Below are 14,818 nucleotides of genomic sequence, written 5' to 3' on the forward strand. Positions count from 1 at the left end.
CTGTTTGTTCTCCCTGCCAGTGAACAAGAGCCTATACCCAAGTTCCTCTGTTAAAATGTAAGTGTCTTCTATGTGACGTGGTTTATGTGATCCTCTGGCTTACACACTTCTCTCTGGGTAAACTACTACTATTTTCTGCAGACACCAGGGCCTCTTCCTCCTCTGAACCCTCACACGGACACTTATCTCCTCCCTGACATCCTTCTCTGCCTTGCTCACTTTGCTGTTCTCTTCCATCAGTCACCTGCTTTCCACTTCTCCCCCCAGGAGCCTCATTATTCACTCTCCTCCTGCTCTATGCTCTACCTCCACTGTCTTCATCTATAGTTCCGTCTCTCTCTGCTTCTAGCTTTGTTCCTGTGTCTGAATTCTCATTTCCAAGCTAGAAACTCAGACATACAGACTAGGTTTCCTCCTCTCTCTAAAAAAGAGAAAGAGAGGAAGGTATCATTTAGAGTTAGAAGTTCAAATCTCAACCTGCGAGATGCACTGTTTTTACTGTAACTTTGACAAATGTCCACTGAGCCTGCTTTTTAAATACTTCCAGAAACGTGAAACCCACAACCTCTTGTCTCGGACAGCACTGCTTCATTCTTAAATAGCTCTGTAAGAACTTTTGCCCACCCGTCTTAGGTTGGCCTTCTGTAACCACAGGGTAGATCTAATTTCTCTTTCACACGTGCTTGAAGACAACTTTCACGCGCCCTTCACCAAGTCTTCTTTGTCATAGGTTTCCTTAATTGTTCCTTATGGTGTTGTTTAAAGCCCCTTCCCATTTTGGTCTCCTTCCTATGTGTGAATTCCAGTTTCTTAGAGCTGGGTGGGAAGGAAGTTTAAGGCCAGACAGTTGAAATTTTGGAATCTGACTTCAGGACTGTGGGCTGAGAGAGGTAACCCACATTAAGGGTACTCTACAGTGCCAGCCCATAGGTTAGGAAAAATTAGTTCAGGTAATGGAATACTTGAAACCTGAGTTGCATTATTCAGTACACCTTAAAATAGGTGTTATGAACTTGTTCACCTGTCATTTGCTGTGTTCATTACTTGATAAGCATACCAAAAGTAATGCTTAATAAGCATTACTTATTAAGCATACCAAAGGAATAAAAAATTTATGGGAGTAAAAGAGGAAAATTCTATTAGAGAAAAAAAGGAAAATTCAGAAAATTCTATCTCATGACTTAAAACTTTTTTCCTGTAGAAAATTTGGGAAATATCACTATTATTATATAAATAAATTTTCCCAAATCAATATTTGGGAAAAGATCACTATTATTTAATTTTAGCAACAGAAAAATCAAGGTCTACTTGACCAAATACACAATGAAAACTGGACTAATTGTTTCATCTATCTTCTTGCCTCCAGAGCTCACTTCTAAGCTCCTCCAAACTCTTCACCGTTAAAACATTTAACTCGGCCAGGAGCGGTGGCTCATGCCTGTAATCCTAGCACTCTGGGAGGCCGAGGCGGGTGGATTGCTCAAGATCAGGAGTTCGAAACCAGCCTGAGCAAGAGCAAGACCCCGTCTCCACTATAAATAGAAAGAAAGTAATTGGCCAACTAATATATAGAGAAAAAATTAGCCGGGCATGGTGGCGCATGCCTGTAGTCCCAGCTACTTAGGAGGCTGAGGCAGTAGGATTGCTTGAGCCCAGAAGATTGAGGTTGCTATAAGCTAGGCTGACACCACGGCACTCACTCTAGCCTGGGCAACAAAGTGAGACTTTGTCTCAAAAAAACCCCCAAAAAACCACTTTTAACTCTTCAGGTTAAAAGTCCCTCTTAAGCGGCTAAAATGCCAGGTTGACAGGACATGAGGACACAGGAATAGTCTCAAAGGAGTCAAAGGCACTGTCAGAGAGGTGGGAGAACTGGGATTGTATACTGTTATAGCAAATGAGGATTAAGAGACATCAGAGAAATGAACAGGGGTCAGATCTACAAAGAGGTTAGAATGCAGGAAAAATTGGTAAAAGTTCACTGGCCTTGGTAGTTGGAGGTCACTAGTGACCGTGAGAAAGCACTCACCATAGCATAATATAGACAGATTTAGTTAGTTAACAAAATTCAGAAACACTCAGCACTTACCAGGAAGGATGTCTCACTTCCTCCTTGCTTTTTCACTCATGGAAAAAAGTTTAGATAGCCAAAGATGTTAAATGTACATAATACCTTTTATTTTATTTATTTATTTATTTTTTGAGACAGAGTTTCACTTTGTTCCCTAGGCTAGAGTGAGTGCCGTGGCATCAACCTAGCTCACAGCAACCTCAATCTCCTGGGCTCAAGCAATCCTACTGCCTCAGCCTCCCAAGTAGCTGGGACTACAGGCATGTGCCACCATGCTCAGCTAATTTTTTTCTATATATATTAGTTGGCCAATTAATTTCTTTCTATTTATAGTAGTAGAGACGGGGTCTTGCTTTTACTCAGGCTGGTTTCGAACTCCTGACCTTGAGCAATCCGCCCGCCTCGGTCTCCCAGAGTGCTAGGATTACAGGCGTGAGCCACCATGCCTGGCCCATAATACCTTTTAAACATGGATAAAGTAGGTACGTTCAAAAGTTTGAAAATGTGATAATCAAAGTTTCAAAGAGCTTTGAAAGAGTTTATGGGATTATAAAAATTTAATAAGGCTTTCAAATTCTTTTCTGAAAGAAAACAATATGAACTCAACTTTTTTCTTCACCATAAACTTTATTTATTTTTTTGAGAAAGAGACTCACTCTGTTGCTCTGGCTATAGTGCTGTGGCGTCAGCCTAGCTCACACCAACCCCAAACTCCTGGGCTGAAGCCATCCTCCTGCCTCAGCCTCCCGAGTAGGTGGGACTATAGGCATGTGCCACCATGACTGGCTAATATTCTCTGTATATATTTTTAGTTGTCCAACTCATTTTTTCTTATTTTTTTTAGTAGAGATGGGATCTTGCTCTTGCTCAAGCTGGTCTCAAACTCCTAAGCTCAAACGATCCTCCTGCCTTGGCTTCCCAGACTGCTAGGATTACAGGCATGAGCCACCGTGCCCAGCTCACCATAAAAATTTTATTTCAGGCCGGGCGCTGTGGCTCACGCCTGTAATCCTAGCTCTTGGGAGGCCGAGGCGGGCGGATTGCTCAAGGTCAGGAGTTCAAAACCAGCCTGAGCAAGAGTGAGACCCCGTCTCTACTATAAATAGAAAGAAATTAATTGGTCAATTGATATATATAGAAAAAATTAGCCGGGCATGGTGGCGCATGCCTGTAGTCCCAGCTACCCGGGAGGCTGAGGCAGAAGGATCACTTGAGCCCAGGAGATTGAGGTTGCTGTGAGCTAGGCTGACGCCATGGCACTCACTCTAACCTGGGCAACAAAGCGAGACTCTGTCTCAAAAAAAAAAAAAAAAAATTTTATTTCAAAAATATATGAGTAATAAAAACTATTAAACTATCTTATATAATTTCTATAAATGAAATTCTTAATTTTTTTCCTATTAGATATCACATGGCCTGAAAAATCAGATTAATATAATAATCAAGGCTACCATGTATGATTGATTATACATTGTTTAAAACTAAGGGTACTATTTATATCATAGTCCAGCAAATGTAAATACTTCTGTTCTCCACTACACCTCAAAAAAGCCCATCTCCATTTGTATTTTATTTTTTTTGAGACAGAGTCTCGCTTTGTTGCCCAGGCTAGAGTGAGTGCCATGGCGTCAGCCTAGCTCACAGCAACCTCAAACTCCTGGGCTCAAGCAATCCTCCTGCCTCAGCCTCCCGAGTAGCTGGGGCTACAGGCATGCGCCACCATGCCCGGCTAATATTTTCTCTATATATTAGTTGGCCAATTACTTTCTTTTTATTCATAGTAGACATGGGGTCTTGCTCTTGCTCAGGCTGGTTTTGAACTCCTGACCTTGAGCAGTCCGCCTGCCTCAGCCTCCCAGAGTGCTAGGATTACAGGCGTGAGCCACCGCGCCAGGCCCTCCATTTGTATTTTAGAATCAAGCTTTAGTCACAAAGTTCTCCTTCATGCTCTTGCTCTTTCCTTCAAGAAGATGAAGTATGGGTATGTGTGTGGACGTGGTATTTGTGTGTGGGGGGTAGTAGGGGGAAGCACTGGGTGTCATTTTATTTCTCTGACCATCCTCCCCTGAAATGTCTCCAGGCTGAATAATCCCAGCATCCTTCTCCTTTCCTGACATGTGACTCTCACAGTCTTAGGTTCTCACTAGCCTGGGAGTTAAGAAGCTTCGCTCTACCACCAACTAGCCAGCTATTTTACTTCTCTGGCTTTAGTTTCCTCATCTGTAAATGCTGGGTAAGGCCATTTCTAGCTCTAAATCTTATAATTTTATCACTTCTGCTCTCTGAATCCTTGCCAAATTCTTGGCTTTGCAATAAAGAGTCTGAGTCAGTTCTTCCTACTCCTTATACAAACAGTCCCAACCCTCAGTTAAAAAACCACTCACTCTAAAATAAAGACAAAAAAATAAAAAAAAAAAAAAAAAAAAAAAAAAAAAAACCACTCACTCTGGAAGCTTGTCCTAAGCAGTCAGGTTGACAGATCTAGGTCCTAAGAGACTGGAGTACTGAGGATAGAGAAGGTCCTTGTCCTGAGATTCTCTACTTGCTGGAGAAAAATAGACTTAGGTAATCAACAAAACAAGTGTAAGTAGCATGGGCAAACCCTGAGCAAGTGTTTAAAGTCTTTGGCCTAATGGAGATTCAGGAGGGAAAAATGAAGCTAGATTATTAGATTTGATTTTAAAGGCAATGAATTGGAAGCAGAAGCAGCTGTTACCATCAGAAATAAGAGATTAAAGTACTGCTGGAGGAAAATGATTCTTCTTATGTAATATGTTTGATGAAATGCAAAGGGTGAATGCAAAGGGTGATGAAATGCAAAGGGTGAAAGGGTCTCAGGCAGAGACTCAAAGAAAAATTACCTATGGAAATTTGATCAGGAACCTAGGCAAGTGACAAGGCTTTGAAATCAGGTTGGGGAGTTTGGGACTCATAGGAAAAGCTATTTTTTCCCCCTCCTTTTATTTCATTATATTATGGCGGTACAAATATTGTTGGGGTTACATATATTGTCCCTGCCACCCCTCCTCCCCTGTGCCAGTGCTTCAAGCGTGTCCAACCCCCAGTTGGTGCACACCACACCCATTATGTAAGTATACCCTCTTCCCCTCCTCCCACCTGCCCACCACTCCATAAAAGGTGTTTTTTTTTTTTGACATTTTGGTTACATTGTATATCTTTGCCTCTCCCTAAAAAGGGTTAGAGGTATTTCCTTCCCCTCCATAATGCTCGCCACATCCCTAAGATGTGGCCAGGAAAAGCTATTAATAACAAGTTTACCTACAAGCTGACTGCGGGTGAGGGACAGGGCACATGACCAACCAGTTCAACTTCTTGACCTCGTCCCTTTTCCTCCTGTTCATCTTAGCTACCCCAGGTCCAGCCTCAGACATGACTGTACTGTCACTGTCTTCCTCCTTAAACTGTGAGAGCCTTGAGGACAGGCATGTTCTCTTATTCACAGTGAAGTTCCAGCATCTATTAATAATAGCACAATGCTGCCACTGGGCAGGCACTCATGACATGTTTGTTCAATGAACTTACCAAGAGGAGAATTTCAAAATCATGTTCAATCAGTAATTATTATAGGAGTATCATTCTCTCAGTCAGGAAGTTTTCCCTTATTCTCAACCTAACTCCATTTCATTTCTCAAATACATTATTATCTTCAGTCCTCAAGTGATGTTTAGATAGCAGGCTTACACAGGTAATTCTAAGTAGATTTTCTCATCTGATCCTTTTATTATTTTTTCGGCCCTTCCTTCATCTCTTACCCTTTCTGCTCACACATCTGCTCTCGGAGAGAGGACTGAAGGCACAGAATGGGCCAGAGTCAGAAATCTTTCTATTTTTTTTTCCCCCGAGACAGAGTCTCACTGTGTTGCTCAGGCTAGAGTGCCGTGGCATTAGCCTAGCTCACAGCAACCTCAAACTCCTGGGCTCAAGCAATCCTTCTGCCTCAGCCTCCCTAGTAGCTGGGACTACAGGCATGCGCCACCATGTCCAGCTAATTCTTTCTATATATTTTTAGTTGGGCCGATTAATTTTCTATTTTTAGTAGAGATGGGGTCTTACTCTTGCTCAGGCTGGTCTCAAACTCCTGACCTTGAGAGATCTTCCCACCTCCGCCTCCCAGAGTGCTAGGATTAGAGGTGTGAGCCAACCCCCAGGCCTAGAAACCTTTCAAAGTAGGTGTCAGCAGTCCTCTGGGCAGAAACAAGAAAAAAAAAAAAGAAAAGGAAAAAAAAGTGAGTGTCAGCTTACTGATTCTTCTTTTCATGCTGGATTTGGAAGTAGAACAGTAACTAGAATTGAAAAGAGGCACAGGGAAGCCTCCTTGTAAGGTACAGTGAAAGAAGCACAGAGTTTAAGTTTGAATCCTAGCTCTGCAACTTACAGGCTGTATTACCTTGATTAAACTACTACCCTCTCAGTCAGATCCTATTTCCCCTCAAAGGAGTTGGACTAGATCAGTGGTTGCCTAACGCTTTTCTCAGACTAGCTGTTATAATTACCTAGAAAGTTTAATATAAAACACAGAATGCATAGTCAGTGATCACCTATGGATGTTAATATCACAAAACAAAGGAGACAACCAGACATTATGTGCCTCCTGATGGAAAAATACAATAACATCTATGAAGTATTCTTGTTACTAAAACAAACAAAACCTGAATCTCATCAAGCCTCAAAAATCAATCAATTACAGAAAATACAAGCAACAGAGAAACATGTTGAACATTACCATGGGATTCAATCAGCAAAATATAGACTGGGAAACTGGAGGAAAAACAATTTGGTATCATCAACAAATATGGAATGTAAGAAGGGAAGAATTTGAAATCTATAGATTAATACATTTAATCTTTAATCTAATAAATTTAAACATGTCAATGAGTTGCTGACTTAAAAAATACTGTAAAAAAAAAAATGATGACACAAACAGGGGAATTTGAACATTGACCAGACATTTTGTAATACTAAGGCATGATGGTAATTTTTTAGATAGCACTAAAACTTACATTTTAGTGGAACATTTAATCTGAAGTATCTGAAAAGATATTTGTATTATACTATGAAGTGAAAAAGGCAAGTTGCAAAATCATATGCATGGAATATAATCTCACTTTTGTAAACCTCACATTTATTTATTATAAATATATTTAGATGTTATATACACACATGTTAAATAGCAGTGATTGTAGCTTAGGAAGATGTGAAATAATTATTATTATTATTTATTTTTTTTTTTTGAGACAGAGTCTCGCTTTGTTTTCCCAGGCTAGAGTGAGTGCCGTGGCATCAGCCTAGCTCACAGCAACCTCAAACTCCTGGGCTCAAGCAATCCTCCTGCCTCAGCCTCCCAAGTAGCTGGGACTACAGGCATGCGCCACCATGCCCGGCTAAGTTTTTCTATGTATATTAGTTGGCCAATTAATTTCTTTCTGTTTTTAGTAGAGACGGGGTCTCACTCTTGCTCAGGCTGGTTTTGAACTCCTGACCTTGAGCAATCCACCCGCCTCAGCCTCCCAGAGTGCTAGGATTACAGGCGAGAGCCACCACGCCCGGCTTATTTTTTAAGTTAGTTTTGTTTTGTTTTTTTGAGACAGAGTCTCGCTTTGTTGCCCAGGCTAGAGTGAGTGCCATGGCATCAGCCTAGCTCACAGCAACCTCAAACTCCTGGGCTCAAGCAATCCTTCTGCCTCAGCCTCTCAAGTAGCTGGGATTACAGGCACGCACCACCATGCCCGGCTAATTTTTTCTCTATATATTAGTTGGCCAATTAATTTCTTTCTATTTATAGTAGAGACGGGGTCTTGCTCTTGCTCAGGCTGGTCTTGAACTCCTAACCTCGAGCAATCCGCCTGCCTCGGCCTCCCAGAGTGCTAGGATTACGGGCGTGAGCCATTGCGCCCAGCCAAAGTTAGTTTTTTTTTCTTTTTTCTTGATGTACTTTCTCATTTGTTGTCATCATGAGTGCGTGTATATATATACATATTTTTTTTTTCTTTTTTTTTGAGACAGAGTCTTACTCTGTTGCCCAGACTAGAGTGCCATGGCATCAGCCAAGCTCAAAGCAACTTCAAACTCCTAGCTCAAGTGATCCTCCTGCCTTAGCCTCCGGAGTGGCCGGGACTACAGGCATTTGCCACCACGCCCAGCTAATTTTTTCTATATATTTTTAGTTGTCTGACTAACTTTTTTGTATTTATAGTAGAGATGGGGTCTCGCTCTTGCTCAGGCTGGTCTCAAACTCCTGACCTTGAGCGATCCTCCCGCCTTGGTTTCCCAGAGTGCTAGAATTACAGGCGTGAGCCGTGGCGCCTACGAGTAAATGTTTTACAGAAAAACATTTTTAGGTGTTACAATGGTATTGTGGTTACATTTTAAAAGAGTTGTTACCTTTAGAGATGGATGATGAAATTTTTTTGAATGTGTGGAAATTATCAGAATCAAAATGGAGGCACTAGTGTTAAAAAAAAAAACCCTAACAAATAGAGCTGGGGAAGGCCATGAAGAAAGGGTTCTCATGCCTATATGACTGATAACAAAAGTTATCACAAATGACTGCAAAAACCACAATCTTGCACAAAGGCTATCGCAACCTTATATGATAAATTCTTTTGCAAGGACATTTGCCCAGCAACTGCCTGTCCAACCTTCGATTAGCATCACCCTTGTTATTGATCTGTGTAGCTAAGACTACTCCAAAACAATCATGTAATAATCCTTATCATTTTTTCCTTTAAAAACCTTTGTCTTCCTGAATATGCACATAGTTTACCATGGCACACGTATTCCTATTGCAATGCTCTATTCCTGAATAAATATGTTTATTTATTTATTTATTTTATATTCAGGAACGATCTGTGGAAAGCTTACCTATTACCCAGGGACTCAGAGGAAGGCAGGATTCAGGAGTAAGCCCAGGACGAGCTGCTGCTACCTACTGTTTCCCGAGTTGCAAGCCTTGCCTGCTAGAGTTCCAGAGGTCGTGTCCACCCAATGTGCCCTCCCAGGTTTTGGCATCAAATGTTAGGTCCAGAGCTGAGAGGGAGACAAACGAAGCCTCATACATAGCAAAATGCTGTTTATTTGATGGTGCAGATGGGTAGAGGCTGAAAAAGGCATCCACCAATGTTTTTCTTTTAGAGAGCCTCTTTTTGTTTATTATTTAGGTTGACAGATGATGACATCTGGAATTTGCTTCACAATAATCAAGGATAGGAGAAAGTGGGTGGGAACATAGATGAAACAAGATTGCCCATGAGTTGATAAGTTATGGAAGCTGAATGATGGGTACATGTGGATTCATTATACAAGTTTCTCTAGCTTTGTATATATTTAAGATTTTCCAATAAAAAAGTTTAAAAATAAGATTCCCAGGTCCTACTCCCAGAGACCTTGCATTTTTAAATAGTTCCCAAATGATTGTGTTATACAAGCAACTACTGAATTAGATAGGTAATATCCTTTTAACATAATTTTTAAAATGATTTCCCATGTAATTTAACGGATATTATATAATAACGAATTTGTAGGCCAGGTGCAGTGGCTCATGCCTGTAATCCTAGCACTGTGGGAGGCTGAGGGAGGAAGACTGCTTGAGGGCAGGAGTTGAAGACCAGCCCTAGCAACATTGAGACCCCCGTCTCTACCAAAAAATAGAAAAAATTAGCCAGGTGTGGTGGCACACACCTATAGTCCTGGCTACTCAGGAGGCTGAGGCAAGAGAATTGTTTGAGCCCAGGAGTTGAAGTTGCAGTGAGCCATGATGACACCACTTCACTCTAGCCCGGGCGACCCTCTTGCAAAAAGAAAAAAAGAATTTGTGTTGTCTTTGTCCCTGATTCCTGAGAAGTAACCTCTAAATCCTGTGTCTTCATTATTCAAGGTGGTCCCCTCAGACCATACCTGAGTTTACACTAAACAAATGACTCAGGGTGGTGGCTGGCAGGCTGGAAAGATGAACCCTGTAATTAGAGGACTGAGGCTCTGGGACAGGTGATATCAGCCTGACCTCCGAAGGAGGGCAAGGGAGTGAGAGATTGAGTTTGATCACATAGACAATGATTCCATATGTAAAGAAATTGCAATAAGAACTCTGGACACCTGAAGCTCACCTGAGTAAGCTCAACATATTGAGAGGATAACATGTTCTGAAGACACAGAAGCTTCGTGTTTGGGACCCTCCCAGACCTCACCTTATGGGTCTCTTCATTTGGCTGGTCCTGATTTGTATCTCTTATCAAAAAATTGTGATTGTAAGTAGAGCACTTTCCTGAGTTCTGAGAGTCATTCTAGTGAATTATGAAACCTGAGCAGGTAGTAGGAACTCCCAAATTTGTGCCTAGTTGGTCAGAAGTGCAGTAGCTTGGGAACCCAGAGCTCGCAGCTGGTGTCTAAAGGGAGGGCAGTCTTGTGGGAGATTATGCCCTTACCCTGTGCAATCTGACTTCACTCTGGGTAGTGTCAGAATTGCATTGTAACTGGATATTCATTAAAGTTAATAACTCCCTTCTATTGTAAAAAGGGGATGCATGTGAAGCATTGAGCACAATGCCTTGCACATGGTAGATGGAAAGTCAAATACCCCATGATGGTTAAACCTCTATTATCTACTTCTTAATGTAAATTTTCTACATGAAATGATCCATAATACCTAGTTGAAATAGAAGGAACAGTGAGAACAAGAGGTTTGTTGGTAGAAAAGACAGGTGAAATGGAGGTATTTTAGAACAAAGGGGTAGGTAGGGAAGATGTAGGGAACAAAGAAACAATGAAGAAAGCATGGGGCTATTGAGTTGAGAGGAGCCGTAGGGTGGCAGAGAGGTACTCTGGGGAGGTGAATAAGCCAAAAATGAAGGTGGAGAGGCTCAGTTTGATGTTGTCTAAGGACCTGGTGATATAACTATACCTTGGCAGCCCTGAGGGGAGCCACTAAAAGAAAAGAACATTCCCCTGTCCCTGTAAATCCCAGGGTCAGCAGGAACTGGAAAGGTAAGTTTCTCTGGTTCCCAGAGGAAGGATATGCAGTGAGTCACCCTGTGGCCCTTATGCCTTGTGTCGAGGATGGGCTGGTAGGGACATTCGCCGCTTGGCAGAATCTGCTGTTCTTCTGCCATTCAACCTTCATGTCTCCTTTCTTCCTCCAGCTTCCCTCCCCAACCCTCCAGATTACCTGTTGTTGGTAGAAGTTGCTGGCACTTTGTTCAAATCGCTCATCTTTGGTTTCTACAGTTTTTCCCAATTTCTGCAGTACCTGGGGATATAAGACAAAAAAGCCCATAAGTCATAGTCAAGTCTCTCATCTGTTGGCCTCATATGATCCTGGCTTCACTCATGTCTCAGATGCAGCTAAAGGGCTGTGATCATCAACCCAACAGAATTATGAATATAATACATTATTGAAAAAAAATCATGTTTTGTGGTTCTTCTCAAATTGGGGGTAGCGCTAGGCATATGTAGTAGTGGGCTCTATCTATAAAGTTCAGAATAAGTAAGGTATATCTTCCTAGAATGTCGTTACCTTTTTTTTTTTGACATAGGGTCTCCCTCTGTTCCCCAGGATGGAGTTCAGTGGTACAATCTTAGCTCACTACAATCTTGAACTCCTGAGCTCAAGCATCTTCCTGCCTCAGTCTCCCTCCCTAGTAACTAGGACTACAGGCGTGCACCACCACACTCAGCCAATTTTTAATTTTTTTGTAGAGATGAGGTCTTGCTATGTTGCCCAGGCTGCTCTCAAACTCCTGGCCTCAGCAATCCTCCTGCCTAGGCCTCCCAAAATGTTGAGATTACAGATTATAGGCATGAACAACCATGCCTGGCCTGTCATTGTAAACTTAGATTATTTTTTTTAGGAAGAAGGAGAAGAGCAGTATATCAAAACAAGGATTAAGGCCAGGTATGGTGGTTCACCCAGCTACTAGGGAGGCTGAGGCAGGAGGATTGCTTGAGCCTAGGAGTTTGAGGCTATAGTGAACTATGATTGCACCACTGTACTCCATCCTGGGCGAGAGAGAAAGAGAAGGAGACCCTGTCTCAATATAAATAAATAAATAAATAAATAAATAAGACAAAGATTGAGAAGAATGTAAAATGTGCATGGCTTTAAAAAATAAAACATGAGCCTTGAACACATTTTTCACTTGAGAAACTCTTTTCTAGCTGTGGCCACAGATTCCTTTAGTAGATCAAGTTAGAGAGGTGGCCAGGGGACTCTTCTCTCATGAGGGTCCTTGTGGAAAACTTTTTGAGGCCCTGATATAATACACTTCAAACTCAGCTAGACACTGAATGCTATCCATGTCTATTTCCTCTCAACTAGAAAAGCTGAGAGCCAGCCATCACACTAATCTCAGTACTAATGCAAAAGACATGGTGATAAGTAAGACCCAGTCTCCATTCTTGTAGGGGCCACTCATAAACAAGTAATTACATGTAGTAAGAAAGCCCTGAGTCTTCTTCCTGTAACTTCCATCTTCGAAGGAAGTACCACCATGCCCCCAGGTCCAAATTAGAAACTCAAGAGTTACCTTCAAACACTTCTCCTTTACCCTCCTCATCAAATCCCTTACCATATCCATCTCTGGAAACCATCCTATGCTCTCTGGTCTCACTGCAATAGCCACAGTCGAGGCCCTCATTGTTTCTCACCTGGCCTGCTGCAAAAGGTCTACCAAGCTGCTGCTTAAAACTTTCTAATTGTTCCCCATTCATCTGTTCAAAGAATGTTTATTAAATGCTCAGTATGTATCTATAAGTAATATGTCAAATGCTAGCATGCATACAGGTGCCAATGATGTGATCCTCCATTAAGCCTCAGCTCTCATTACTCGTCCTCCATGCAAGTTTCCCTCCTTGACACTATTTTAGTTTCCTGAATAAGCTACACTGTTGCTTGCCATAGATGCTGGTCTCTTTCTAGAATATCTTTCCCCACCCTTCCTGCCAGGCAAATATCTAAAACGTCCAGTTCATACTCTATATCCTTTGTGACACTTAACCACACCCACTTCATCCCATCAAGTTAATCACTCCCTTCTAAGTGCTTGCAACTTCTATACCTTGTATATATTAATATTTATATTATTATTTTATTATTTGTATTTATTTGCCTATGTCTCCTTCTAAACTGTAAGCTCCTTAAGGATTGGGTACTTTCCTTGCTTACTTAGATTTCTCATTATCCAGCAAATAAATACTTAATAATTTGACAGAAAAGGGGAGTGAGACTGATGCTATAGGAGGGGATGAATGGATGGGGCCTTGAAGTAGGATTTGGTAGATTGTAATAGAGTACAAAGAGTGAAAAGAGGATTTCAGGCAAAGACAACAGCATCGGAAAAGTCATGGGAGCATGCAGCTTCATGAGATGGTCCAGGATGGCTGGTTTGGAGTGTGTTTGGGGGAGTTGTGGGGAATGAAGCTAGGAAAGTGAGACTGGAGTCTCATTATGGAGGGCTTTAAATCCCATGCAAGAGTGCCCAGATCTGGGGAGTGTGGTAGGTTCTTTGTAGAGACTCTGATCCAAGAATAGCCATTCTTTATCTGAGGGGTTAGTGTCTCTCACTCCTGGAGCTCTTTCTGTAGTGGTTAAGATCAAGCACTCTGGAGTCAGACATGGGCTCCCATTTTGACCCTTTCACTTACTGACTATAAGCCTTTGGGCAAGTCACTTAAACTCTTGAGACTCAGTTTACAGAGCTCTATTTCCCTTATTAGGATAATATTTATCTCCTGGAGTTGTTAAGGATTAAATGATATTATACATGTAAACTGCTTTCTCAGTGCTGCCTTACAAAGAGTGTATCCACTATCATTATGTCTAGTTTTGCTCCCTTGCCTTTAAATGTCTGTATTTCCCTTTTGGTTTGGCTGTATGTGTTTGTGTTTGTCTCTAACTCCACCTCATTCATCACCCAACCCTGGTACACAGTCTGCCATCCTCCCTGGCTCCACCCTCTCCCCCAAACAAAACACTGTCCTCTACCAGAAAGTTGCAAAACCACCTTGTTTGGTGGCAAGTGCCGCTCTTACTTCCTTTCTGCTACCCCTCCCTTCCTTTGCCCATGGCTTGGTTCTTCTTAGGTAAAGGTGACAGAAAAGAAAGAAAAGAGAAAACTCAGTCTAGAGTCAGTATAGGGGAAAACTGGGGCAGACCAATCTCACCAATCCTAAAAGGCTTGGAGGTGAAGGGTATGGGGGCTGTTGAGGGAACCTCCTTACCTTCAACTCTGAAAGTAAAAGGGTTATAGTATTATCACCCTGAAACATACCCCAGTGTTCTGGGGCCAAAGTCATTTGTTACTGTAAGCAGAAGGTCCATGTATGGAACTTATACTATGTTATAGGTGTTCTTCCTCAACTGAGAGATCCTTGAGGGTACAGGATGTACAGATGCTCAACAGATGGTTGTTGAAAGAATGAATAAATTGTACTTTTGGATCACTTCCTAATGAAAGCCCATGTAGTGCCAATCCTTAAAGTCCTGCCCTGAGAATTCTGCCCCAATTTGCCTGGCCTGGCAGCTGCAAAGTTAAAATATAGATATTTGCAGAGAAAGAGCAAGAATAAGGACAAGAAAACAAATGTGAATCTGGGTAGAAAATATTCTAGCGTTCATTATTCTTTTAACTTTTCTGTAGATGGGGGGGCAGGGTAAAGCTTTAAAAAAAAAAATCACTTCATACATGTTTGATAGCTATAGTTCTTCACTATCACCTTTCCCCATAGTCATTTATA

The 14,818-nt window shown here is 41.7% G+C and overlaps 1 protein-coding gene across 1 annotated transcript in view; it reads right to left on the reverse strand.

The window, feature by feature from the left end:
* Positions 1–14,818, reverse strand: part of BIN2 (bridging integrator 2) — a 39,042-nt gene that overhangs the window by 20,149 nt on the left and 4,075 nt on the right. Inside the window, exon 2 of the mRNA XM_012762643.3 lies at positions 11,253–11,333. Within this exon, the coding sequence (XP_012618097.1) occupies positions 11,253–11,333 (81 nt within the window). The remainder of the gene's footprint in view (positions 1–11,252; positions 11,334–14,818) is intronic.

The sequence above is a fragment of the Microcebus murinus genome, chromosome 10 (assembly GCF_040939455.1).
Source record: "Microcebus murinus isolate Inina chromosome 10, M.murinus_Inina_mat1.0, whole genome shotgun sequence".
NCBI classification, from domain to species: domain Eukaryota; kingdom Metazoa; phylum Chordata; class Mammalia; order Primates; family Cheirogaleidae; genus Microcebus; species Microcebus murinus.